At 36.9% G+C, this 25,628-nt stretch overlaps 1 protein-coding gene across 16 annotated transcripts in view; it reads left to right on the top strand.

Annotated features, from left to right (window-relative positions):
- Nucleotides 1-25,628, top strand: part of LOC105477952 (neuronal PAS domain protein 3) — an 861,371-nt gene that overhangs the window by 228,140 nt on the left and 607,603 nt on the right. Inside the window, exon 1 of one of the 16 annotated variants that reach the window (XM_011734858.3) lies at nucleotides 14,822-25,081. The exons of the other annotated variants lie outside the window; for them this stretch is intronic. Coding sequence (XP_011733160.1) covers nucleotides 25,023-25,081 — 59 coding nt within the window. The 5' untranslated portion in view covers nucleotides 14,822-25,022. Of the gene's footprint in view, nucleotides 1-14,821; nucleotides 25,082-25,628 lie in introns of those variants that run through there. 16 annotated transcript variants of the gene reach the window in all.

The following is a 25,628-nucleotide window of genomic DNA, read 5'->3' as shown; positions in this document are numbered from 1 at the left end:
CTGGTTTGATCTTCTATCACTAAAACTTTCTCCCTGTCAGCAATAAACCTCTTTTCACTTTTGTGTTATTTGTGTGTTCACTGGGGTAGTGATTTTAATTTCTTAAAAGAACTTTTCATTTGCACTCACAATGTGGCTAACTTCTTGGTGCAAGTGACCTAGCTTTTGGCCTATCTTGCTTTTCGACATGCCTTCCTCACTAAGCTTCATCGTTTCTAGCTTTTGATTTAAAGTGAGAGATGGGTGACTCTTCCTTTCACTTGAATGCCTAGAAGCCATTGCAGGGGTACTAATTGGCCTAGTTTTAATATTTTTATGTCTCATAGAATAGGGAATCCTGAGAAGAGGGAGAGATGAGGGAGAACAGTCAGTGGAGCAGTCAGAACACACACAATTATTAAGTGTGCCATTGTATGTGAGCATGATTTGTGTACCCCAAAACAATTGTAACAGTGACATCAAAGATCACTGATCACCTACCACATAACAGATATAATAATAATGAAAAAGTTTGAAAGATGGAATGAATTACCAAAATGTGACACAGACATGAGTGAGCACACGCCGTTGGAGAAATGACGCCGATAGACTTACTCAATGTAAGGTTGCCACAAACCTTCCATTTGTAAAAAGCGCAGTGTGTGTGGCACACAGTGAGGTGAAATGCAGTAAGACGAGGTATGCCTGTACTTGAGAGTAGAGTCTCCTCATTTTTGTATCCTAGCCTGCTGCAACTCTTGACATGTAGCAAATATTCAAAAGCTGTCGACTGAATAAAAAACAATTTCGAGATCGCATATAAAAATTAAAAATTGGCCAGACCCGGTGGCTCAGGCCTGAAATCTCAGCACTTTGGGAGGCCACGGTGGGCAGATCACTTGAGCTTAGGAGTTCCAGGCTATCCTGGGCAACATGGCAAAACCTCGTATCTACAAAAAATAAAAAATAATTAGCAGGGTGTAGTGGTCCACACCTGTAATCCCAGCTACTTGGGAGACTGAGGCAGAAGAATAGCTTGAACCTTGGAGGTGGAGGTTGCAGTGAGCCGAGATCGTGCCACAGCACTCCAACTCCAACCTGGGTGACAACCAGACCCTTTCTTAAAAAAAAAAAATAAAAATTACATTCAGAGTACATTTGTTAAATGAAGTTCATCTTATTTCAAAAGTTGTCTACTTAATAAACTTATATCTGATTTTGTTAGCATAGACCGCTTGCCTAATAGGTGTTGGTAATAGCTTAGGTTACATGTGATTAATAAATTTCTTAAAAAAGGAGGTTATTATTAATCATGTAATTTTAGTAAGAGAAAAACTTTATTTTCCTAACAGATAGGAACATATTGTTCTAATCAATATGAGAAGTTTTGATGTTTTCAGAATTGCTTGTTTTTGTTTTTCTATAACAAACAAAAAATTGAGGAAAAGAGATTAGCCTAATAACTCATACCTTATATGTTTCTGTAATTTCAAATGTATATGAATCTATTTAAAAATATTTCACATATCTTTGGACTTGGAAATTATTAGATTGCATTTTATTTTTTTCTCTTGAAAAATTACTGCAAAACTAGGTTGTAGCAAGCTAAGTTTCGTCATTATTGTCTAGCAAGTTTTATGTGCCAAGTTATGAACTCCCAGATATTAGAGTTTAAAATAGCAGTGGTGCCACTATAATATTAATGATAAATGTATGCCATACATTTGAAACATTTAAAAATGATCATAGCCTTAAAGCCAAAAGGAGCTGGAAAATATTAATGGTATAGGAACTGTCCTATGTGGTTCTGAATTATATATAGCAGAGAGAGATAGAGATAAATTGCATAATAAATCAAAGTTCACATGGTGTATTGTTTATTTAAAAAAAAACTACAAAAACTTTCTGTTTATGCAACATGTCAGCTATTTGAAAAAAAGATGAATAGTTTCTGATTCAGGTTTGTTTCAAGAATGAATATTTAGCACCCAACGGTATCAAACTGAATGTAGGAAAATAATTACAGTGTATGTTAAACCAGGAAGAATTCTAGGAAAGCATTGACTTTTTATACTTTGAATGTGCTTTTATTCTCTGATCAATTTGTACCTTTTGTTTCTTTTTGATTTATAAAAGTCAGATGTTTTAACCTTCCTTTCAAAAACTATAGCAGCAATACCATTCAGTAGTGTATGTAAGATTATATTAAGTCAATAATTTCATGGAAATATTTCTTCCTGATTGTATTAAAACATGATGAATGTCAGAGAATTACAAACATTGGGAAATGTTTTTTGATGAATAAACAGAAATGACTTACAGAATCCACTGGTAACCAGAACAAAAAAAAGGACAGACTTTCCTAATATTTTAATATTCTAAGCAAGTTCCTATGTGAGGAGGTTTAAGAGGTTTGCACATTTTTTGCAGACATGAGTTACTATAGAAATAGTGTGTTATGTTCTCTTTAAAATTTTATAACTAATTGATTTAATTAACAGTCTATAAGCCCTGGAGTACTCTGTCCTCCTTTTGGACAATAGTCTGAGTCACTCTTCCTTTGCCATTGAGGTGCAGATGCTGTTTAGCCATCTATGACTTATCCTATACACTGCACATCAGCATGCCCCTAACCGAAAGAATCACAGGACTACTGAACTGCCTATATAGGTTTCTAATGTAGAACTTGAAAAGCTGCAGTATCTCACATTACAGGTGGAAGAGCCTTGGTATGGTTATCACTGTGCTAGCTGATTACTTCTGATGTGAGATGCATGTGTGCCAAATAACTTATCCCTGGAATGATTTTGAGAATAGTAGCATAGATTATTCATGAATGCATTCATTCATTAATTCAACAACATTTATTGCAAAATAATTCCCAAGGAGCTAAGTAAGTGTTTGTGTCTGTTGTGCCTCATTTTAACATGTGGGTCCAGTTAGTCCGCTGCTTCTGCTAATGTCCTGACGTTTTCACTCACGGTCTTGTCCAGTGGGCCCCATCACCTCATTTGTTGCTTACCTGGTCTAGAAGTCTATTAATCTCCACACCTGCTCTTTATAGATAAGTCAGAGGCTGAATGGAGATTCTTGTAGTGAGATGAGGAAATGATTAAAACTTAAAGAGAATAGGAGCAAGGAAGAAATTTTAGGATGGAGTGGAGATGAAGAGGGCCTTAGGGACAGCTGGAAGAGCCAGATGGGAGGATGGAGAGCTAGCAGCGATGGTGGGATTTGAAGTGGTGTGTCAGGGTTTCCATGGAGAGAATATGCAAGGGAAACATATGGAAATATGGTCACAACCATTCACCAGACTTGTTGGTTTCTTCACTGGTTCATTTCATGTGACTTGTAGATTGATACAAAAAAGGAAACAAACATTTGAGGAAAAGCACGGTGTCTTTGCAGATATTTTAGTGTTGTAGATATGTCCTAAGAATACTGAACTTTTTTCTCTGATACTTATGCAAAGATTTTTTATATCCAGGAACCAATGAGAAACTGTAATTCAGTTGATGTGTTTGACAAATATTGATTGACATAATCTAAAATGTAGATGGTAAAGGCAAAATGCTCATATAAGGTTATACCAAAAATGTTTTTGACAAAGTTTTTGTTTTACTTTTCTGGAATTTGAAGGGTTTTCATCCAGTGAAATATCTGTTGTATGGATTTTTAGAAGGGGCAGAGTTGCTGTTCTGTCCTTTCTTAAAAATGTTACCATTAAAAAAATTTATTTGTACAAAATTATTCTCCATTTTGACCAAATAAAAACTGAAATTTGACTGTGCAGAGAATTTTTTTAGGAAGCATACCTACTTGTTTCAAAGGGAAACAAAATAAAATGGAAGCGGTGTTTAAATGATTTTTATTCATAGTGTTAAAAATGGTTATAGGAAGAATTCACATTTTTCCTTAACACATGGTAACAAGCAATTAACTTTTTGGCATAGTGATAAATCTGCTTCTCTAAGAAGGTGTTTTGTGTTTTAATAAGTGGCAATACATGCTGGTATGTTCATTTTTATTGAATAGTTGAGTGAAAAAAAGTAAATTTAATTCATAAGGTTGCCTTGGGCTTATTGAGATTTTACATACAACATCGCAATGGGATGGCATCACATTCAATAGAGTAGTATTTTAAAAAAACCATTAGCAACAAACCATCTTAAAGTATCCTAGTATTTGTAAAATGTTATCATTTTTTTATCTACTCAGTCTCCTAAAATAAAATCATAAATTCTTTAGTAATGTTTAATCAATAATATTTGAGTATGGTTTTAAAACAACAGCAACAAAAATCAAAAGTTACTTATCCAGAGACAGGAATTTAAAAATGCTTGCTATCATTTGTCTATCCATGTATTTATAAATTTGCTTGTTTGTTCATCCATTCAATTTTATTACATACCTGTTCTATTTTAGGAGGAAATAGATAGGTCTTAAGATTATCCGTCTAGAAATGTATAAACATAGTTGTGATTTATACACTATTAGTGAAGTTGAATACTTCCTGCTTAGCAAATTATGCCAAAGAACAAAAATAACCGGCTATATAAGTTTTCAAAAAATAATTTTTGTTGTGGTAAAGATATATAACATAAAATTAGCCATTTAACCATTTTATGTGTACAGTGGCAATAATTACATTCACAAATGTTGTGCAGCCACCACCACTATTTTCAGAAGTTTTCATGACTCCCAAACTAACTCTGTACCCATTAAACAACAGCCCCTCCCCGCTTATCCCTCCTTTCCCTACCCTCTGGTAACTTCTCATCTACTTTTTGTCTTTATGAATGTGCCTGTTGTAGTTATTTCACATAAGTGGACGCACACAATATTTGTCCTTTTGTATCTGGCATATTTCACTTAGCATGAATGACTTATTTCTTACGTGTTGTAGCATGTATCGGAAATTCATTCCTTTATGTGGCTGAATAATATTCCACTGTATGTAAATGCCACATTTGTTTATCCATTTATCTGTTAATGGACACTTGGGTTTTTTCCACCTTGTGGCTATTTTGAACAAAACTGCATGAACGTTGGTACACAAGTATCTCCTTGAGTCTCTGATTTCTATTATTTTGAAGATATACCTGGGAGTAGAATTGCTGGGTCACAGTAATTCTGTGCTGAAATTTTTGAAGAACCACAAAATTATTTTTCGAAGAAGTTGTATTATTTTGATTTCTACCAGCAGTGTATGGGGGTTTCAGTATCTCCATATCCTTGCCAAGACTTGTTACTTTTCTTTTTCCTTTTAAATCATAGCCATCCTAATGGCTGTGAAGTAAGATCTAATTCTGGTTTGCATTTCCTTAATGACTAATGAACTTAGCATTTTTTTCATGGGCTTACTGGCTATTTGTATATCTCCTTTGTAGAAGTGTCTATCCAGATTCTTTATTTTTTAATTGAGGTGTTTATCTTTTTATTATTATCACTATTATTATTATTATTTATTGAGACAGAGTCTTGCTCTGTCACCAGGCTGGAGTGCAGTGGTGCAATCTCGTCTCACTGCAACCTCCACGTCCCGGGTTCATGTCATTCTCTTGCCTCAGCCTCCCAAGTAGCTGGGTCTACAGGCGCCTGCCACCATGCCTGTCTAATTTTTTGTATTTTTAGTAGAGATGGGGTTTCACTATGTTGGCCAGGATGGTCTCGATCTCTTGACCTTGTGATCCACCTGCCTTGGCCTCCCAAAGTGTTGCGTATCTTTTTATTATTTAGTTTTAGTTCCTTATATATGCTCAATATTATAGTCTTATCTAATATGTGATTTGCAAATATTTTCTCCCATTCTGTGTGTTGTCTTTTCATTTTCATGATAGCATCCTTTAATGTAAAATAAAATTTATGTTTTGATGATGTTCAATTTATCTGTTGTTTTCATCTGTTGCTCATACTTTTGTTGTCATATCTAAGAATCCACTGCCAAATCCAAGGTCCTAAAGATTTCCCCTGTTTTTCTTTTAAGAATTTTATAGTTTTAGCATTGATCCATTTTGCATTCAATTTTGTAATTGATATGATGTAGAGGTCCAACTTCATTGTTTTGCATGTGGAAATTCAGTCGTTCCAGCAGTTTGTTAAATAAACTGGTCTTTCTCTATTGAGTGTACTTGTACCCTTGTTGAAAATCAATTGACCATAGATGTATGGGTTTATTTCTGAACTTTCAGTTCTATTCCATTGGTCTACATGTCTACCCTTATGCAAATGCTACACTGTTGTGATTATTGTACTTTTGGTGTAAGTTTCAAAATCAGGATGTGCGAATCCTCCAAATTTGTTCTCTTTTTCAGGACTGCTGTGGCTATTGGGAGCCCCTTATACTTCCATATGAATTTGAGTATCAGCTTTTTCATTTCTCCAAGAAAACCCTGTTGGAATTTTGATAGGCATTGAAGTGAATCCTTTTTTTTTTTTTTTTTTTTTTTTTTTTTTAGACAGAGTCTCACTTTCTCGCCAGGCTGGAGTGCAGTGGCGCAATCTCAGCTCACTGCAACCTCTGCCTCCTGGGTTCAAGGGATTCTCCTGCCTCAGCCACCTAAGTAGCTGGGACTATAGGCATGCACCACCACGCCAGCAAAATTTTGTATTTTTAGTACAGATGGAGTTTCACCATCTTGGCCAGGATGGTCTTGATTTCTTGACCTCGTGATCCGCCTGCGTTGGTCTCCCAAAGTGCTGGGATCACAGGCGTGAGCCACCGCACCTGACCGAAGTGAATCTTTACATTGCTTTGGGTAGTACTGACATCTTAACGATATTAAGCGTTCTAATTCATGAACATGGAATGTCTTTCCATTTTTAATAACATAAATTTCTCAGTAATTTAAATTTGATTTCTTTCAGCAATATTTTATAGTTTTCAATGTACAAGTATATCCTTGGCTAAACTTATTTCTAGGTATTCTTTTAGATGCTGTTATAAATGGAATTGTTTTATTTTCCTTTTTTGCAGTGTTCATTCCCGGTCTATGGAAATGCAACTGATTTTTTGTCTGTAGATCTTGTAACCCTGAACTTTGCTGAATTAATTTAGATGCTCTAGTAGTTTTCTTATGCATTCTTTGGGATTTCCTATATAGGATCGTGTCATCTGTGAACAAAGATAGTTTTACTTCTTCCCTTCGATTTGATGTATTGTATTTCTTTTTCTTTTTGAAGTGACCTATCAGTGACTTCCAGTACAATGTTGAATAGCAGTGGTAAAAGTAGGCATACTGTCTTGTTTCTCATGTTAGGAGATAGCTTTCAATCTTCTTACGTTGAGTGTGATGCTAGCTGCACATTTTTTTGCAAATGTCTTTTTTCATTTTGTAGAAAATCGTTTCTTAGTCCAGTTTATCTGAATTTTTAAATAATGATGTTTACTTTTGTCAAATACCTTTTTTAAAAAAAATCAGTTAACTTGATCATGTGTGTTTTTTTCCCTTTCCTCTCCCAATGTGGTGTATTACATTTTTGAAGCACCTTTACATTACTGGGATAAATTCTACTTGGTCTAATTATGTTAATATGATGTCGGAGTTGGTTTGCTAGAGGACTAGCTATATGAATCTTGTATATTGCCAGACTACTATTCAAGATTGTTTTGGATGCCTCTTTTGGCAAGGCTTTTCTCTATGAGAAGTGACAGAACATTTGAGTCTGAACTATTTGAGTGCATCAAAATATTTGTTTACTTAAATTTTTATAACTAGTCTCTATATTTAAGGAAAACAAAAACAATTTTATCTATAATGTTAGAAATACTTATGGAGCTTCTACTAGGTGTTATGTGATGGGCTAAGTGTTTTTACTATGTTATTTCATTTACAAAGTGACAACTGTTAATAAATAAGTAAAAGGCAACAACTCATATTATCCTCATTTTACAGATGAGGATATGGAAGCTTAGAGCTAGTAAATGGGAAAGCAAGGGTTTTTAGTCCCTTTTTCTTGACTTCCGCCCTTACTCCTACATCTATATTATTATATCTGATCTGAAACATGAGTCTGTTTACAACACTGCAAAGAAAGAATAATAGTGGCTACAACTAAAGAATACCATACAATGGGGTCATTTTTCTATTTTTATATTTTTATATTCCCCAATTCAGAACTCTTGAAACATAGTAAAGAGGGGAGGAATGGATGGGAAAAATATTAAAGGAAATCCAAGAATGGCATGAGGAAAATATTTTAAATTCTAAATGCACATGAATCAGTCTTCGTCATTTCTAAACATCTTAGGCATTTTAGAGGTCACCGAGATTTTTCAGAAGAACAACGTGATTCTTCTATGTAAATATTATGACATAACAGGTGTGTTGGCTAGTGATAAGATATTCTGCCAAGCAACAAATAATTGCACATGAATCCCAGGAAGATGTTTGCCCTCGGGTATTTTTGAATGTAATTTTTAAAATGGCATTCTGTTTTTTCTCAGCATCAGAAATAGCTGCATATCCCTATTTTGAATGGTAAGGTTGACAGTATTTTAACCCAATATATTTTATTTTTAATGTTCTAAAATGTTATTGTGAAATGTATCTTAAGATCACCTCCTTTTCTACCCCAACTCTTTTACCTGGCTAAAGCCTTAAATTTTTTTTTTTTTGTCATGTCTCCATTAAGAATTCTTCTCAGGTTTTCCAGGCCTTGGTTTGCCACTTCGGAATTCTCCCATAGCATCCTATACTTACCTGTCTGTGACCCTATCACTGCACCATTCTGTTAAGAGAAAATAGAAAACATTGTTTTACCTGAGATTTGCATTTTTTGTTAGCAATGTGGTTAATCCTTGTAGTTAATAAGAAAGCGCATGTTCTTAATGTTGCAAATAATTATCCATGTTTTAATACTTAAGTTGCAAGACAAGGTAGTCCAGGCTGGTGGCTCAGTCCTGTAATCCTAGCACTTGGGGAGGCCAAGGCGGGTGGATCACGAGGTCAGGAGAGCGAGACCATCCTGGCTAACATGGTGAAACCCCATCTCTACTAAAAAAAAAAAAAAAAAAAAAAAAAAAAAAAATTAGCTGGGCATTGTGGCGGGCGCCTGTAATCCCAGCTACTACTTGGGAGGCTGAGGCAGGAGAATGGTGTGAACCCAGGAGGCGGAGCTTGCAGTGAGCCCAGATCGTGCCACTGCACTCCGGAGTGCTGGGGAGAGAGCGAGACTCTGTCTCAAAAAAAAAAAAAAAAAAAAAAAAAAAAAAAAAAAAAAAAAAAATAGGGTAAGGGTGGGTGACATGTTTTATGGAAGTCAGTAGTGCTGACAGATTGAATAGGGAGGTATGAGCATATAGCTATATAATTAAGGCTAGGAAGTTTCATGTCCTGATCAGCAGGTCCATCATAAAGAAATGTTGTATGTACTTCATGTTTTGTCACCACTCTAATTTCATGAAGAGTCACTAGAGCACTCCCCAGTAAAGGATTATCTGATGTTGCTGCTTCAATTTTTGATCTCACCTCATATGGCATTTATGTTCTTATGAATGAGGAGAGATACCATTGGAGGAGGTGGTGATTTTAAACTGGACAGCTGGGGAACCAAATTAGATAAATCTGAAACTCTGTGCTTGAAGATGACAAGGTCATTAGTACGAATGAGTAGATGTATAATAGAAGTATTGTGCAGTTGTGTATATTTATGGAAGGAAAAGAGGAAGAGGGGCTAAGGCAGAGTGAGGAGGTATCTGTAGAGTTATTCACATGAATATTGAAATCTTCCATAGTAAGAATTGTGTACTAAAAGAAGAAAGTGATGTCAGATAATCAGATTGTATGGGTTCAAATATGAAGAACAGGCATAAAACTGGGAAAGGGACTATCTCAATCTTGCATAGTGAGATAGTGGGACAAAGAGTGGTACCATGTGATAATTTACTGTCTTTTGTTTCAGGGAGAATTTTGCCATGATTTCATATTTCTGCAGTATAACTTGAAGAAATTGTTAATGTAATTTCAAATGTTATCTTTTAAAAATTTAGTAGTTGGGGAGGTGATGCCCCATAATGCTTTTATGTTACCTAATTGGTAACTTGTTAACATTTTTATTTAATATGAGGGAAGAAAAAATTAAAATTAAATGGCTGCTATAAAATGTGATTAGTGATTCAAGTGACAAAAGTGGAATGCTTCTCATCTGGGCTCATGCATATTTGTCTCCAGCTTCCTCCTTACCAATATGCCCCTTTCTACTTTCTGTCAGCCAGTTTTTACTGCGGGTAAATAAATGCATGTAAATGGCAAGCAAACAACCCTTTAGAAATCCTTTTCTGTCTGAAACCACTGCTTTGCACATATTTTGACAGATATGCAGACAGTAAGGTGTACAGTGCTTTTCACTTTCCTCCTTGTTTCTCTGTGGTTCTTTGCTGGTTACCACACATATGTATGATTTTTCTCCAAGTATTATAGTATGGTACATTATTAACGACAGGAACTTTCTTTTTGAAATCTTCCTCCTTCCCCTAGGTACAAGGGTGTATGCAGAGCAGTCAATAGGTAATCAATAAATGATTGATGAGTGAAAAATCGATTGAATGAATAAACCATATGGACCCTTTTAAAGAAGATGGCAATTGTGTGTTAGGTATATATTTTAAATGTATGCACTGTACATTTAAATGTAATAGTTTATTTTAATATTAAAAATGCATTTTATATTTTTTCCTGGATATTCATAGTAGTATGAACAAACCTAGTAGTATGAAATATGTAAGTAGTTTGGAATTTTGAACACTTCTCTCCATGGCACCTTTCTATTGCCTTTGTTTTCTATTGTGTTTCTTCATTTATATCAAATTAAGCAATATCTCATAGCATAATTTATTTTATAGGTGGTTTAAATAAACTGCATTATTTTACTCCCTAAAACAAACTTAAAGGTTGTAACAAATAAAACAAGTGCAGCAGCAAAATGCAAAAAGTATAGTTGTATTACTTGATAATAATTACCATTTGCTAGTACAATTTTATTATTATAATCACATTTAATTTTTCTTGCCTTTAAATTTGACTCTGTCAAGGGTGTGATTATTGTCAACATATTTTTTCACTCTAGGTTCCAAATTTTTTCCTTTATATACTCAACCTGTGATTGTCCACATGGGGTTCTGGTTCTGCCCAGCTGGTCTTTTATCATTTCTCTCTACTCTTTCACACCAGCATGTGGGCTGGCTGAAACCTCCCCATCATTAAAACAATCTCTTCACCCTATGTCCCCTTTTCCTTCATAACCAATTTTTTGGAAACAACAATGCATGCTGAAAATTTCCACTTCTTTATGGTACCAGGCTTCGTTCCCACTGTCTCCCATCCTCTGCCTTCAGGGAAGTGCTTCTGGCAGTGACCATTGAATTGCCAACAGCCAGTGGCCTTTCTTCTCATCTGTTGACTTTGTGGACAACTCCCTTCTTCAAGAAAATATTTCTTCCTTGGACTCTTATGACACCTTTCTTTGGGTATTCTTCCACCTTCCTTTAAGTTGTCTTGAGGGCTCATATTTTTGCCACTACTTCTTTGACTGTCAATGTACCTTAGAAATCCATTCTTGCGCTGGGTGCGGAGGCTCATGCCTGTAATCCCAGCACTTTGGGAGGCCAAGGCGGGTGGATCACTTGAGGTCAGGAGTTCAAGACCAGCCTGACCAACATGGTGAAACCCTGTCTCTACTAAAAATACAAAAATTAACCGGGTGTGGTGGTAGGTGCCTGTAATCCCAGCTACTCAGGATGCTGAGGCAGGAGAATCGCTGGAGGCTGGGAGGCGGAGGTTGCAGTGAGCTGAGATTGTGCCATTGCACTCCAGCCTGGGCGACAGAGTGAGACCTTGTTTCCAAAAAAAAAAACCCAGAAAAATCTACTCTTGGATTTTTTGTGTCTTGCTCTGTGTTCTCTCTGTGCCAGTTCATCTAAGCCCAGGGCTTAAAGGCTCTACTGTGCAGGTATTCTTCTCCATCATGCCTGTGTCTCCCTAGACAGACCCACGTCTCCCGACCAAAAGGTTGCATAGTGTCCTGGTCATTCCCTCTTTTCCACTTCCCTGGTAACCTTGTAATTGTAGTCTTCATGGAATTCAGAGTGATCTTCTAAAGTCCTATCTCTCCATTGCTTATGATCCTTTTAAGACCTGTCATTGTCTGAACATGAAGGCCAAATCTGTTGGATGAGGTTTAAGGGAATTTCATTGTCTGATCCTTGCTGAACTCTCCACCCTCATTTGCTTTTCTCCACTCCTCCCATCCGCAAGACATATTCATGTGCCCCATAGGTTGCCATACTGCTTAATGGCTTCTCATTTTCCTCATGATGTTCCTTTTGTTCCAAGACACCCAACTTATGACAGCCAGTATCCCTGAAAACTCTCATTTGTAATGACTTGTCTGAAGGACCACTTATCTAGTGAAACCTTCCTTGATCTGACCTGAGGTAAGATTGTCCATAATTTCTCCTTCGTAGCATGACAGCATCCTGAGTTATAGTTCCTGCCATCTGTGCCAGTTTATACTATGGTCAGGAATGAAGTCAAACAAGCACTTTGAGCTTTCTGTGATTGCTCCTTGAATAGGGAGGGGCACGATGCCACAGAGCCTCTTAGGAGAACACAGGGCGCAGACTCCAGAGAAAGTGACTGCTAAGGGGAGATTTTAAGGATAGGCAGGTCTTATTTTGGAAAGGGGGAAGTAGCAGAGGGAGATGATGCTGGCAGGAGAGGCTCTGGAGAGGAGAGTGAGAGAAGGGCTGACCAATCTCCTTAGGTGTGCCTGGAGTGTCAGTTCGGGGAGGGTAATGGAGAAGGGAGCAGGAGCTGGTTATATGAGGCCTTTACAACATGTTGATGAGTTTCGAGCTTATGGTAAAGGCAATGGGAAGCCATATACGTTTCTGAGTAGGAGAGAGACTTCGGAAGGTTACACTGTAGACAGATCTCTCTGATTACAGTGAAGAGAAAAGATTAGAAGGAGGCCAGTGAAATGGAGTAACAAAGGAGTTAGGGGGTTATTGCAGTAGTTCAGAAAAGATGATAGTGGCTGAGAGTAGGTAGTCGCACAGATGGAAGAAATCGGGTTCTAGAAATTCTTAGGAGGGATAAGATAACTTGTAAGTAACTGGATATCTGAGGATGTTAGAGGAAGAAGAAACACAGGATACTGCCCGGTGTTCTGATGTGGACAGTGGGTGGTGCCATTTAACAAGAATAGGCACCACTGGGGAGAGCCAAGCTTTCTCAGGAAGATGGAGATCTGTTAGGTGCTTCAGGTTCCTGTGTAACATGAACATAGGGAAGGCCAATAGGCAGCCTGAAACCTAGAAGAAGGTCTTATCTGCCTATCTTCTTTTTTTTAATCATGTCTTATTCATCCTCAAATGTCTTGTGACTGTTATCCAGTTCGCTTTAAGAACTATTTCAGTGAATGAATGAATGAATGAAACAGGAATATTCCCTAGGGTGATCCATCCTATCCACTCTTGTCCTCAAAGGGCTATATTTGGAACATTTACCCAATCAAGATTTTTCTGCTAGCCTTTTCAGGATTCTTATCATGAATGCTTCTAGTACAGTGGAAGAACCAGAAACAAAAGTACATTCTAAAATACAGAAAAAAATGTAAGGACCATTTTCCTCCTCAGTATGAATACATATTTTCTTATCCCATATTTGTGGCATTATCTGCCTTTTTTCTCCTTGAGATTCAGGATGTTTGTGATTTTAATGAAGGTCTCACATAGAGAGTCAGATCCTATTTTGTGTTATCCGTGCTAATGTTCAGATAATGAAAAATGGCTATAGTTTTAAAGTCTAAGTAGTTCAAATTTCTGCAGGGTACACTTACCGCATAATGAGAAACCAAATCATGCTTTCCAAAGTGGATCCTATCAAATATCATTTCCTCTTCTATTTATATTCAGTTTGGAGTTAATCTGGCATCATCCCTAGGTATTATATAGGAAGGATGGTAAGGATTCTTGTTGTTCTTGCAAAATAACATTGCCTAAAATTTAGCAAATGTGTTCTTGAATAAATGGAGAATTTCTTGGAAAATCACAGGAACACACACAGACTCCTTACACTCACTCTCATGTAAGGAGTTTAGTGGACCTTGTTGTAATACTGGCCAAGGAAAGTCTTCAGAAGAGAGCCACTCGGGAACTGCAGATGTTCTTTTTGGTTCCTTTGTCAGTAAGGGAACCTGTGAGTCAAGGTTAAGACTTTGAGAGCTAAATAATACAACTGACTAGGCTTTTTTTCCCCTACCAGTAAGCAATCCCCAAGGTCATGGACTCTGTCTTCAAAAATTCTAGAGACCTGAAGTGATTAAGAATTGAACTTTCCTATGTTTATCATATAACCACAAGGGAAGAAATCAAGTGAATCTGAGCTCTGATGAGAAATGCTTGGGTCTCAGTCAAGGTAGTTGCAATCAGAATATAATTCAAGATGCTGGGTTAGGAGATCACTGATTTCTGCAAAAAGACAAGTAGACCCCCCCACCCACCCACAAGTCACTCTTGATCTTCATTTTTAACTTTGCTTTGCAAATTAAGCCTTTAAAAAAGCATCCTTGATTGAGGTGAACCATGCATACTTTTAAGTTACATTTTGTTTAACTCTGTCTCTGCAGTATAAGCACACTCTGGTTGTGCCTGTGCACTTGGAGATCTGTTTGGTTGAAAATACTGAAATAATTTTGTAAGACATTATCTTATAGGGTTGAGGGCTATAATGATTTTATTGTAGGGAGGTTCTGGTCACCAACAGTGAAATAATACAACTTAAGTATTTTTTTTTGTTTGTTTGTTTTTTTTTTTTTTTTTTTTGAGACGGAGTCTGGCTCTGTCACCCAGGCTGGAGTGCAGTGGCGCGATCTCGGCTCACTGCAAGCTCCGCCTCCCGGGTTTACGCCATTCTCCTGCCTCAGCCTCCCGAGTAGCTGGGACTACAGGCGCCCGCCACCTCGCCCGGCTAGTTTTTTGTATTTTTTAGTAGAGACGGGGTTTCACCATGTTAGCCAGGATGGTCTCGATCTCCTGACCTCGTGATCCGCCCGTCTCGGCCTCCCAAAGTGCTGGGATTACAGGCTTGAGCCACCGCGCCCGGCCAACTTAAGTATTTTTTAAAGTGAATCTTTTTGCATAGATACACTCAATTATCACCTCTATGCTGGTGACTCAATTATTTCACCCTGTCACCAGATTTCATTTCTGAGCTTTAGTTTGAATATCCAAGTGATCCCCTGACATCAGGACCACTGCCATGTCATGAGGATAGCTCAAGTTCTGCCGGTTTCAATCTGAACACATGATTTCCCCTCAAGTCTGATCTACCTCCAGTGTTTTCTGTCTCAGTGCATGGCATCACCACTTGTTCAGCTGTATAATCAGAAACCCTGGGTAGGGCTGTATCCTTGCTACTGTTCACTCCCTTATCCCGTACCTAATTCATCAGCAAGCCCTGTTGATTTTTTTTCCTTTAGTGTGTCCAGAATCTTTCTCCTGTTCTGCAACTCCCCTGAGATCACTCTAGTGTGGTGTTTCGTAGCTAGGGAGGGTTTTGTCCCTAGGGAATATTTAGTAATCTCTGGAGCCAATTTGGCTGCTACAACTGGGGAATTGCTACTGGCATCTAGTGGGTAGAAGCCTGGGATGCTGCTAAACATCCTCTAATACACAGAAATGCTCCCACAACAGAGTTAAACAGCCTAATATGTCAAGTGAGCCAAGGTTGAGAACTCCTGCTCTAGTCTAAACCAGCATCCTGGATTTCCTTATTCCTGAGTTACCACAACACCCTTTGAACTGGTCTTCCTCCACCTAGTACTTGAAAAATGCAAATCCAGCTTCTGTGCCCTTTGGGGCTTCTCACTACTATTAGGATAAACAGCATCCTTTCTCAGAATGGTCTATAAGGCCATATGGGGTCTTGCCTGTGGCCACTTTTCCAATGTCAATCAATCTTGTTGCTTTCTGACTTTCTCCGTTCCACAACTGTATTGGCTTAGTTTTCATCTTTGTCTGTACCTTATTCTTCATGCCCATGGGCTTTTGTACACACTCCCTTTACCTGAAATGCTCTTCTTCACACCTTTATCTAGGTATTTTCTCTTGATCATTCTTTAGTTATAACTGGAAGATTATTGTGCATGAGGAGTGCTTTTATAACCCTGCTCTAGATTAATCTTCTAATGCAGATTCTCATGGCTCTGGACTTAAGAAAATTATGTAGGTTTGTTGTATACTTGTTTCCCTTTTTAAAAATTCAGATAATTCTGCCAGGTCTGGAGATGCCTGCCTGTAGTCCCAGCTACTCAGGAGGCTGATACAGGTTGATTGCTTGAAGCCTGGAGTTTGAGACTGTAGTGTGCAGTGACTGCACCTGTGAATAGCCACTGCACTGCAACCTGGGCAACATAGTTGAAGGGAAGGAGTGGATATTTTAAAATAATTTTAATTAGTATTTATTAAATTAAGAGATTATTAAATTAATATTTGTTAAATATTTATGCTGGGCAGTTTTCTAGGTGCTTTAGATACTTTTAATCATCACAGCAACTATATATGATGGATGTTGTTACTTATTGTTACCTTACTTAGTAGAATCTAAGATAAATTTTCTCTAACATCTCTGAAATTAGGATGCCTTACTTTCAATGGCATCTTACATTCAGCAGAACATGATATTAATTCCATTTTGGGAATGGAAAAGCTGAGGCACAGAGAGGTTAGGTAACTTGCCTATGATTACATAGCTAAACGAGTGATGGTGTCAGGACTGAAATCTAGGCAGTCTGATGCCATGGACCATATCAACTTCAATTCAGTGCCTCCCTGCATCCTAATGTCACTGTGAGGATTACTGAGATAATGCATCAAGCATGTTAGTTCATTGACATATAGCAACCACTGAATAAATGTCAGTTATGATTATTATTAGTATCTTTATTATTTCTCTTATTGTGTCATTATTTAATGCTGTCTCTTCCACAGAAAGGAAGATTTCAGAAGGTCACAGCCTCTGTCTCTTCTGCTTCTCACTGTATGAGTTTTTCTTAGCACTGACCTGGGTAATAAGTGTTTTTTGAATGAATAAATGAATGCTTGAATGAAGAGAGAGGGACTATTGAAGAGAATTGGAGTCCCATTATTTAAAGACACAAATGTCCATCTTGAGTGATTTCGCTTTGTGCCTCTCTGATAGCACTGAAAGTGTTGTGTGTTGTAATATTTATTTGTGTAATTGTCTTTTATTTCCTTACCAGATTATAAACTTCCTACACATGTGACATTGCATCCCCAGTACCTATCAGATTTTCATTGTAAAGAAGACAGTCAGTACATGTCAGACCTATTGACTCTTGAATCGCCCTAGCGCTTCAGCTCAGTTCAGGACTTAGCATTGTTACAGGAGATGATTATATCTGCAGATTATTTTTAACATCATAAAACTTTTTTACATTGAGATGCTGTCATTTCCCAATCTTCAGGAAGCTATAAAATGAATATTCCTGTATATCTTTACAGACTTACTATGGGTTATGATAAAAACAGTCATCACACTCAATTGAAAAATGTAGATATTTGGGGTTACTTTGCCTTTTTCTTTCTGGTTTAATTTGTATTTAAGATAAAATTTAAATAAGTTAGTGGTACTTTTTCAGAGAGTTTGAGGGAGATTGTTCCTCAATAGCCTTTATTTGCTAGCCTTAAAAACTAAAGAATGAGAAAACAGGATTTTAAGTATTGGAAGTTGTTTATCTGAATTATTCACAGTGTTGCAGAATAATGAATTTATCGCCTTTCCAATTGGCTACACTTATTGGGAGGCTGGAGAATGAATCTTTTTATGCCAAGGAGAATGTTAGGTCATAGGCCTAAACAATTTACCTGGCTTCTTCCTTTTGGACCTAGTTTCATGTCCTTGGCAGCTGAATGCAAAGGATATTGTGTTCTGCCCTATTGGTGCCAAAAGTTCACAGCAGAGAGCATTTTTGGCAGACATAGCTTGTTTTAAGGACAAAGGTGTTTGAATTTCACACTCTGTTTTCAGAGACTTGTTCACACACTATAGGTGAGAGGCTCACAAAATCATGCGTTGTATACTAAGCGCTTGGGGATATAGTGCGCGTTTCACCTTGATTGGGCTGCTCAGAAAGCTCCATGGTGGCCTTTGTTACCTGGAGTATGCACTGAGTAAGGCCCCAGAGGGAGCACTAAGTGGAATGGAAACTAACTGTTGTTGTGTAGCTTCAGAATTTAAATACCTTAGAACACAAACAAAGGATATTTTACTAAGTGCAATGACCTTTTGGACTGTAGGCACAATATCTGAGATAAGAAGTCATGTTAGTGACAAAAAGCCTAAAGCCATTAGAGTATAGCAGGATTCTGTCATATGTGGTCAACTTTTAAACATTTTAAAATATGCCATACCTTTGTAACAGTCATATTAATTAGTTTATAGATCTAAATACTTGGAGGAATATTATAAATCCATGTAATTCCTCAAACATTGCAATTAACATGTAGACTTCTTTTATAAAGATAAGCAAAAAAGGAATACAAATGCAAATTTTTCATTATCAATACATATAAGTGTGTTCATGAGTCTATATTGTTTTGGTCATTGTCAAATAGCCAAACCTAAACATTTTCTTCTCACAATTGGATGAGGAATTTGCCTCCTTTGAGCTAAAAGTTGATGCTACTCTGGATTAATTGTTTTTTAATGTGTATATTCTTCTACCCTTTAATTCCATCTCTATTGACACAGTCCTATAATACATCAAGAAAATGTGTAGAAATACTTATTTCAGTATTATTTTAATATTAAAAGTTTAAAAACAGCTGAAAATACTTTTCCCCAGGACAACTGGACAAATAAATTACAATATTCATCCAATTAAATACTGTCTAATGCTTAAACAGATTGAGTTAGATCTGTATGTGCTAATGATGCTTGAAATTCAAGACATGTATTTGTAAGTTTCAGAAAAGTATCAAGAAGATGACTTTATTCATGTAAATAAAGTGAGGTTTATATGTAGTTTGCACTTTTGAGTATATTACACCCCTTTTGGGAAGGTACACAAGAAACAATCCACAATATTCGCTTCTGGGGATAGAGAGCTTTTAGAGGCTAGGGTGATTTTGTTTTTTCCTTTATATTCCTCTATCTTGTTTAAATTTAAAAATTAATTTCACAAAAATAGTTTAGATTAATTTAGAAGTGAAATACTCTGAATTGAATCTTTCACTCACATTGGGTGCCATTCTATTAACACGTGAGTCGAAAGAAGAAAATGAACAAAGTATGTCTTTTAATTTTGCCTGTGGCAGAATTAACTGCCACACACTCCATAGGCCTTCCTAGTCATACCAGACGGCACATCTGTGGGACTGTGTGTCTGTGCTGCCTGTGGGGTGCAGCGGCTTCTGCAGTTGGGATGTTGTTTTGGCGCTCCCCCCTCCTCACTGCCAACGTGGTATGTGTCGTGCTGTCCTTTAGCACCCGTCGGTATGAAGCCTTTTCTTAGTCTGAAGAGGCCTGACTCCGTTGTCAAGGCCAAATTACAGGTTGGCTAATTACTTTTGTTCACTTCCCACTCCTCTCTTTCTAATAGATAACAGTGCTATTTTTGTTATGAAGATAATAGATGCGTATGGATTCCCCCCCCAATTCTTTATTGTCTTTCCGTAAGTCACATGATATATTCAGAATTTTGGTGGATCTTCTACCTCTTGTTTTGTAAATGGTCAAAATGAAATTTAGTCAAAACAAGTGACGCTTTTCAGAGACGAGGGCTGAATTAAGATGAACAGAGAACAGTAACAGATGAACTCTCTCAGATGTGTGCTCTTACTGTGTCTAAAGAGAATTGCTGCCTTTAACCCAAAGGTGAGTTCTATCTGGGGGATTACTTAGAATAAGAAGGCATTTATCAGTAGAAATCATAAAATATTATGATTTGGGTGGAAGAAACTGCTAGAAAGAAATATTAATTTAAAGCTATATGTAGTATACTTTTGTATTTTGTAACCAAGTAAGTGTTAAACCTTGTAAATTTGAGCATTTAGTCATTTTTATTATATAAAAGTAGAAGCAACTAAATAATTATAATTAGATGACAGTATAGGATAGCAATAAAGATAGAAGGTCTAAATTATTAGGGGCCATTTGTCTGTTCAGAGTCATAGGTCATTCCCTCATTGCACCTGGAAAACCACTACACTTCTATGGATCTTGGGATCAGCACTAGATGAATAGCAGAAAATAGCTGGATCATGTTTTAATCTGAAAGATTTCAAAATGCCAATCTGAACTCTGGATTGCTCTAATTTTCAGAAATACTATGTGAAATGTGGATCATAAAGCAGAATTTGGCTCTCAATACTGAATTAAAATTATTCTTAGGAAGGCTTCAATTAACTCCATAGCAAAACTACCAGTGTTCTCAATTTTGTAGCTAGAGATACTTATGAGAGTGGCAGATGGCCACACAAAGCAACCATGTTATTTTATTTCCAAATTTATGTAAACTGAACTCATAAATTTTTAAAAATAAGACTTCTCAAATTTACCACAACAAGCCTAGGTCCCCAGATCAGATCTTGAGATCATAAAAAGTCCTTTAAATTTGCTGATGTGTATGTGTGTATGTGTGTGTGTGTGTGTGTGTGTGTGTGTGTGTTTTAAATAGTAATTCATTCATGTGATTTAAAAGTAACTTTCCTGTGCCCACAATGGTTAGAACTTACACATCCTTTCTTCCCAGTCTGTCAGCTCATCTGCCAGGTGTTGTCCATGGTAGTTGAGCATGAGAACTTTGTACTCAGATACTTTTGAGCGTTGAACTCTAGCTCTGAAGTGACTAACTAGGAGACCTTAGGCAAATTATGTGATCACTTTAAACCTCCCTGCCCTCACCTGTAGATATATAACCATAAGATTGTTTGAAGATTCAATGAGAAAAACAATATGAAGCAATTAATTAGCACAATACCAAGAATGTTAAGTCCTCAATTACATCTTTTTTTTTTTTTTTTTCGTTTTTTAACATTGGCTAAAGGACAGTAAAAGGAAGAAACCATGGGTTCTTTAAGTCTTGGTTTAAAAAAACAGCTGGTGTAATGACTAAGAAGCATTCTGTTGAAGCAGATAGCCTTGAGGTGTGGGTATGAGTTCAAACAGCTGGAATAGCCCAGGCACTGACACTAGAGTGGATGGTGGAAGGTGAGTCTTGCCAGTGTGTGTTGGCTGAATACCAACTTGGCCTTGGAAGCCCTTCGTCTTATGGAGTGAGTGGTGATGCTGGTATTTTTATGACATGGCATTGTCATTACATATCAGACTGAAAAATAAGGCATCTTACCTTCGTATGGGGGAAAACAAAAGGAACTTAAAAGAAGTCACGAGTACAGAAATGATTCTGGTTAGTTGAAACTTCCACTTGTGTTCTAGTAACTTGAGTTTTTAACTTGATAGAGAAATTGAATTAATTGTTCTTCCCTCTTTGCATGGTGATTGCACTGTCGAGATGTAGACAGTTCTATCACAAGCACAGTGTCACCTAAATTGAAATCTTATCTAAAGTTTTGGCCCATTTGCTACTCAGTGGTAGGAACTCCCTTTTAAGTGGCATCTTCTGTGTTTTACATTTTAGCTTACTTGTTAACTATATAAGAGATGGGAACAAATGACTATCCCCTATACCTATACCCTTAAAACATACATTCAAAGTATAATCAGATTGTTACTATTTGTTTTCTGGATGGTAGAGTCTCTAGGATCACCCTAGCGGAAGACCTAATCAGTGAAAGCAATTCGTTGCTTTCCTATGTCTTTTGTACATAAAAGTTCTTGCTTTGTTTTGGCTTTTTATATTTTTATCCAATTAAGGAGTCATCTGGAGTTTTTTTCTTTACTCATTTGAAGTGTCTCAGTTTTTTTTTTAGGCTTAACATTGTATTTATTTAACTATAGATTGGTTTGAGATGCAGTATATGCTCAGGCTATTGAGTAAAGGAAAACCAACATAGTCAAGAATGCTTTCTGAGTGCCCACTTTGGGAAATCCCAGCCACAGGGGAGTCAATATTGCAGTGATTATCTTAGAAATAAGTACTTTTTGGCCATATCAGTAAACACACACTCAGATGGGGGCAGCAACACAACAAGTATCTACACTTATCATTTGCAAAATAATTTAGCTTTAAAAAATGTACAGGCTGGAGGATGGAGATGAGGATTTGCATCCTAGAGGATGACATAGTGAGTAGAAGCAATGAAAGCTCAGACATTTTACAATTCTATCTGAAAAGTCTTTATTTAATGACAAGATAATGTCCTACTTATTTTAAGATTATGTTATAACCTCTGCTCCTCTAACTTTTTGCTAGCTGCAGAAAGTTGCTAGAATGTACTTCTTGTCACAAATAGGGCTCTCAAATGTCTTTTCAAATATTAATATTTTGAAATGAATTTCACACCATCTCTGTGTTACAGTAAGAAAAATGATTAACATGAGTTTTTTCTTCATCTGGCTGTGGAGTGGATGCAAGAAACTGAGCTTTATACTTATTTGGTCATCATCACCTTCTTTTTTTGTTTCATTTCTTTTGATATCACTTCTATTTCTTATCTCTTCATTTTGCAGTAATAGAAGAAGCCTTAACAGTTGCAAGATTACATATTTATATCAGGGTTCAGACTGTGAATTCATTCTTTTCTAGGGAAGCAGAAAGATCATGTAAAAATGGTGACCACATGTTGACAGAATGCATGATTTAACAAAACCAAAGGCAATCATTTCAAAGAAAAATGTTTTATTTTCTGCCAGCAGAGTATAATGGAGAGAAATTGGCTGGTATTATTTTTAAAAATTGCCCAAATCACTGTAGTTAGTGTAAAATTGTCTCTGGAACTATTTCCTGTAAGTTAACCAGACATATGATTGTATCCTTTCTATTTTGAATACTGAAGCTCACATTTCAACTGTCTTGCATGGAGCCTATCAGGTATAATAGCTCTTTGTAAAGGTGCTTCCTTTTCTATTGTACTCTTTTCCATCTAAGCTTCCACTTTCATTTATCCAAACTTAGAATACTTAGAGTTTGGGCCTTTTGGAACTTTGAGCGTAATATTATTCACTAACAAATCAAGACCATAAGCTACTCAAAATATGCTGCCTCAGTCTACAGAAGATCAAGTGAAATTAATGTAAACACTGTTTATACTATTAAAAATTCTCTACAGATTTCAGTTGAAAGGAGATTTCATTTTTAACATGTGGTCCACATGGTTTATTGCCTTTTTCTTAGTGCTTATAGTAATATCAGATATTATACACTGGTACCTGCTTATGTTGTTTGTGGTTATAGTAAGTATTATTGGTAACAAAAAATTCAATTTACGTGTCAATGAGAGGAATAATGTTATCTGATATGATTCCAGTAGTCATATATCTCTGAATAAGTAAAAAAGGCATGAGTCACTTGGTGAAAATGTGGATGGTCATGTCACTACATTGGCCACTGAGGTTTTCAATGGCTAAAATAGAGGTTGGAGGTGATATGGCCGTTGCTTTCTGGTCAGTTAGAGGCTGAACCATCCCATGGGATCTAAGCCTATAGCATTTAGGAACAAGTATGGATCAGCTTTGCAAATATGACTTACCTTAGGAACAAATAGGAGTGTTGCATTTGTATCTACCCAGGGTCAGAAGTACTGGTGTGCACTAGATATAGATAATTGTTGGATTTGGATTTAGCTTGATGTCATACAGCAACCAACATGTTTGTTGATTGCTTGATCCAGATGTTTGACGTTCTGTAGGACTGTCCCAAGGCATGATACTGTACATAGAGAGTAAACAGGCATACTTTAAAAATGCAAGCTTTGCTATCATTTGAACCTCTCCCACCCACTGGCTCAAAAAAAGAAAAAGTTGTTTTTTTGTTTTGTTTTGTTTTTGTTTTTGTTTTTCAAGATGGAGTCTTGCTCTGTCACCCAGGCTCGTGTGCCATGGTGCAGTCTTGGCTCACTGCAACCTCCACCTCCTGTGTTCAAGCAATTCTCCTGCCTCAGCCTCCTGAGTAACTGGGATTATAGGCACACACCACCATGCCCGGCCAATTTTTGTATTTTTAGTACAGATAGCGTTTCACATGTTGGCCAGGCTGGTCTTGAACTCCTGACCTTGTGATCCACCCGCTTCAGCCTCCCAAAAATGCTGTGATTATAGGCATGAGCCACCTTGCCCTGCCAAAACAAAAGTTTTAATTTAATGTTTAAAACAGAGCTGTAACCCTTATGTAAACCACATTCTTCTTTCAGCTTACACAGCTGATATTTGTTATTAACTAAGAGTAACTGTTTTGTGCTCTGCCTTATCAGTTCTAGGCTTTCCTTTCAAAGCATAGAGCTGAAATTATATTATATTGTTATTAAACAGTGATTTTGGTTAAGCCAGTTTTCATGTATTGTTTGTGAATTTAATAACCATGCAAACTCACTGGGTCCTGAATGAAAGTCAGGTTGAATGTTTACTTTCTGAAGGCTGAACAATGGGGGAGGGGTTCACACACCACTCTAAAGCTGTAGGTAAATGGGAAGTAACTTTAATGTATGCCAGACACATGACCAGTAGTTCCACTAATTAATGTTGTATGACAAAAACACAAATGAAAATAGGATCATCAAATGGAAAGATGTCCTAGAGATTAATCCTTTTGTTTTAAGGTGAAGAAACATAGAGTCAGAGAAATTAAATGTCTTGAAGTCACACAGCTATTACTGGCAGAGCTCGGCCAGCACTGAGGTCCTATGGCTTATAGATCATATTTGATTATAATGAATAACGGTGAGTTTTCTCAGTCATATTTTTCCTTACATTGAATAACCTCCTTATGTGTACCATCTGTACCTACCCAATTAACTCTACTTATTTTCCAGATGATCTGTCTTTCAATTGCTTTATTCTAGGTCTGCTTACAAATCACTTTTATACATACATTAGTTGCATCCGGGACCTCCCACTGATAGCATGAACTGCAAAGATGGACCTGTCTTGGATAGTTCAGTTAGCTTCCTCATGACAAGGATGTAAGTATCCTGACCACAGAGGAAAAGTAAACTCTACTTTTCAACAGGACATCTCTCCCTTTTGAGTAGTAGAGTTTCCTTGTCACTGACATGTTTCCATATGCCTTCCGGCTCATGTGAGGATCTGTTAGATTGGTGCCTTGAAAATGCATAGATGGGTGGCTCTCCAGCGGGATATGACCCTCCTCACCCAAATCTGTGCTACACAAATAAGGACACACAGTCGCTGTTGAGCTCATGTGAAAGTTGAGCACATTGACATGGAATAAGGAGGCATTATTTTCCTTATTCCTGCCTTTCATGTACAGATTGTTCAAGAGCTCATTTGTAATATGCAATATAATAGACCCAAACTTGATTTTACATGTTTACATTTAGCACACAGTAACATATAGATGAATGCTTATAGAAGTCCTTATGAAATGAGTCAAATGTGCTCTCATTTCCTGCTTGTCATTTCTCTTACAATTTGTATAGAATCTCTCACGATTTGTATAGATTTGCCAAATTAGGTATCCTTGTGCAATTCAGTAATTTGGGTTTATTT

This window comes from Macaca nemestrina, chromosome 7, assembly GCF_043159975.1.
Source record: "Macaca nemestrina isolate mMacNem1 chromosome 7, mMacNem.hap1, whole genome shotgun sequence".
Taxonomy (NCBI): Eukaryota; Metazoa; Chordata; class Mammalia; order Primates; family Cercopithecidae; genus Macaca; species Macaca nemestrina.
Note: the sequence above shows the minus strand (reverse complement) of the source record. Positions and strands in the feature narration are given on the sequence as shown.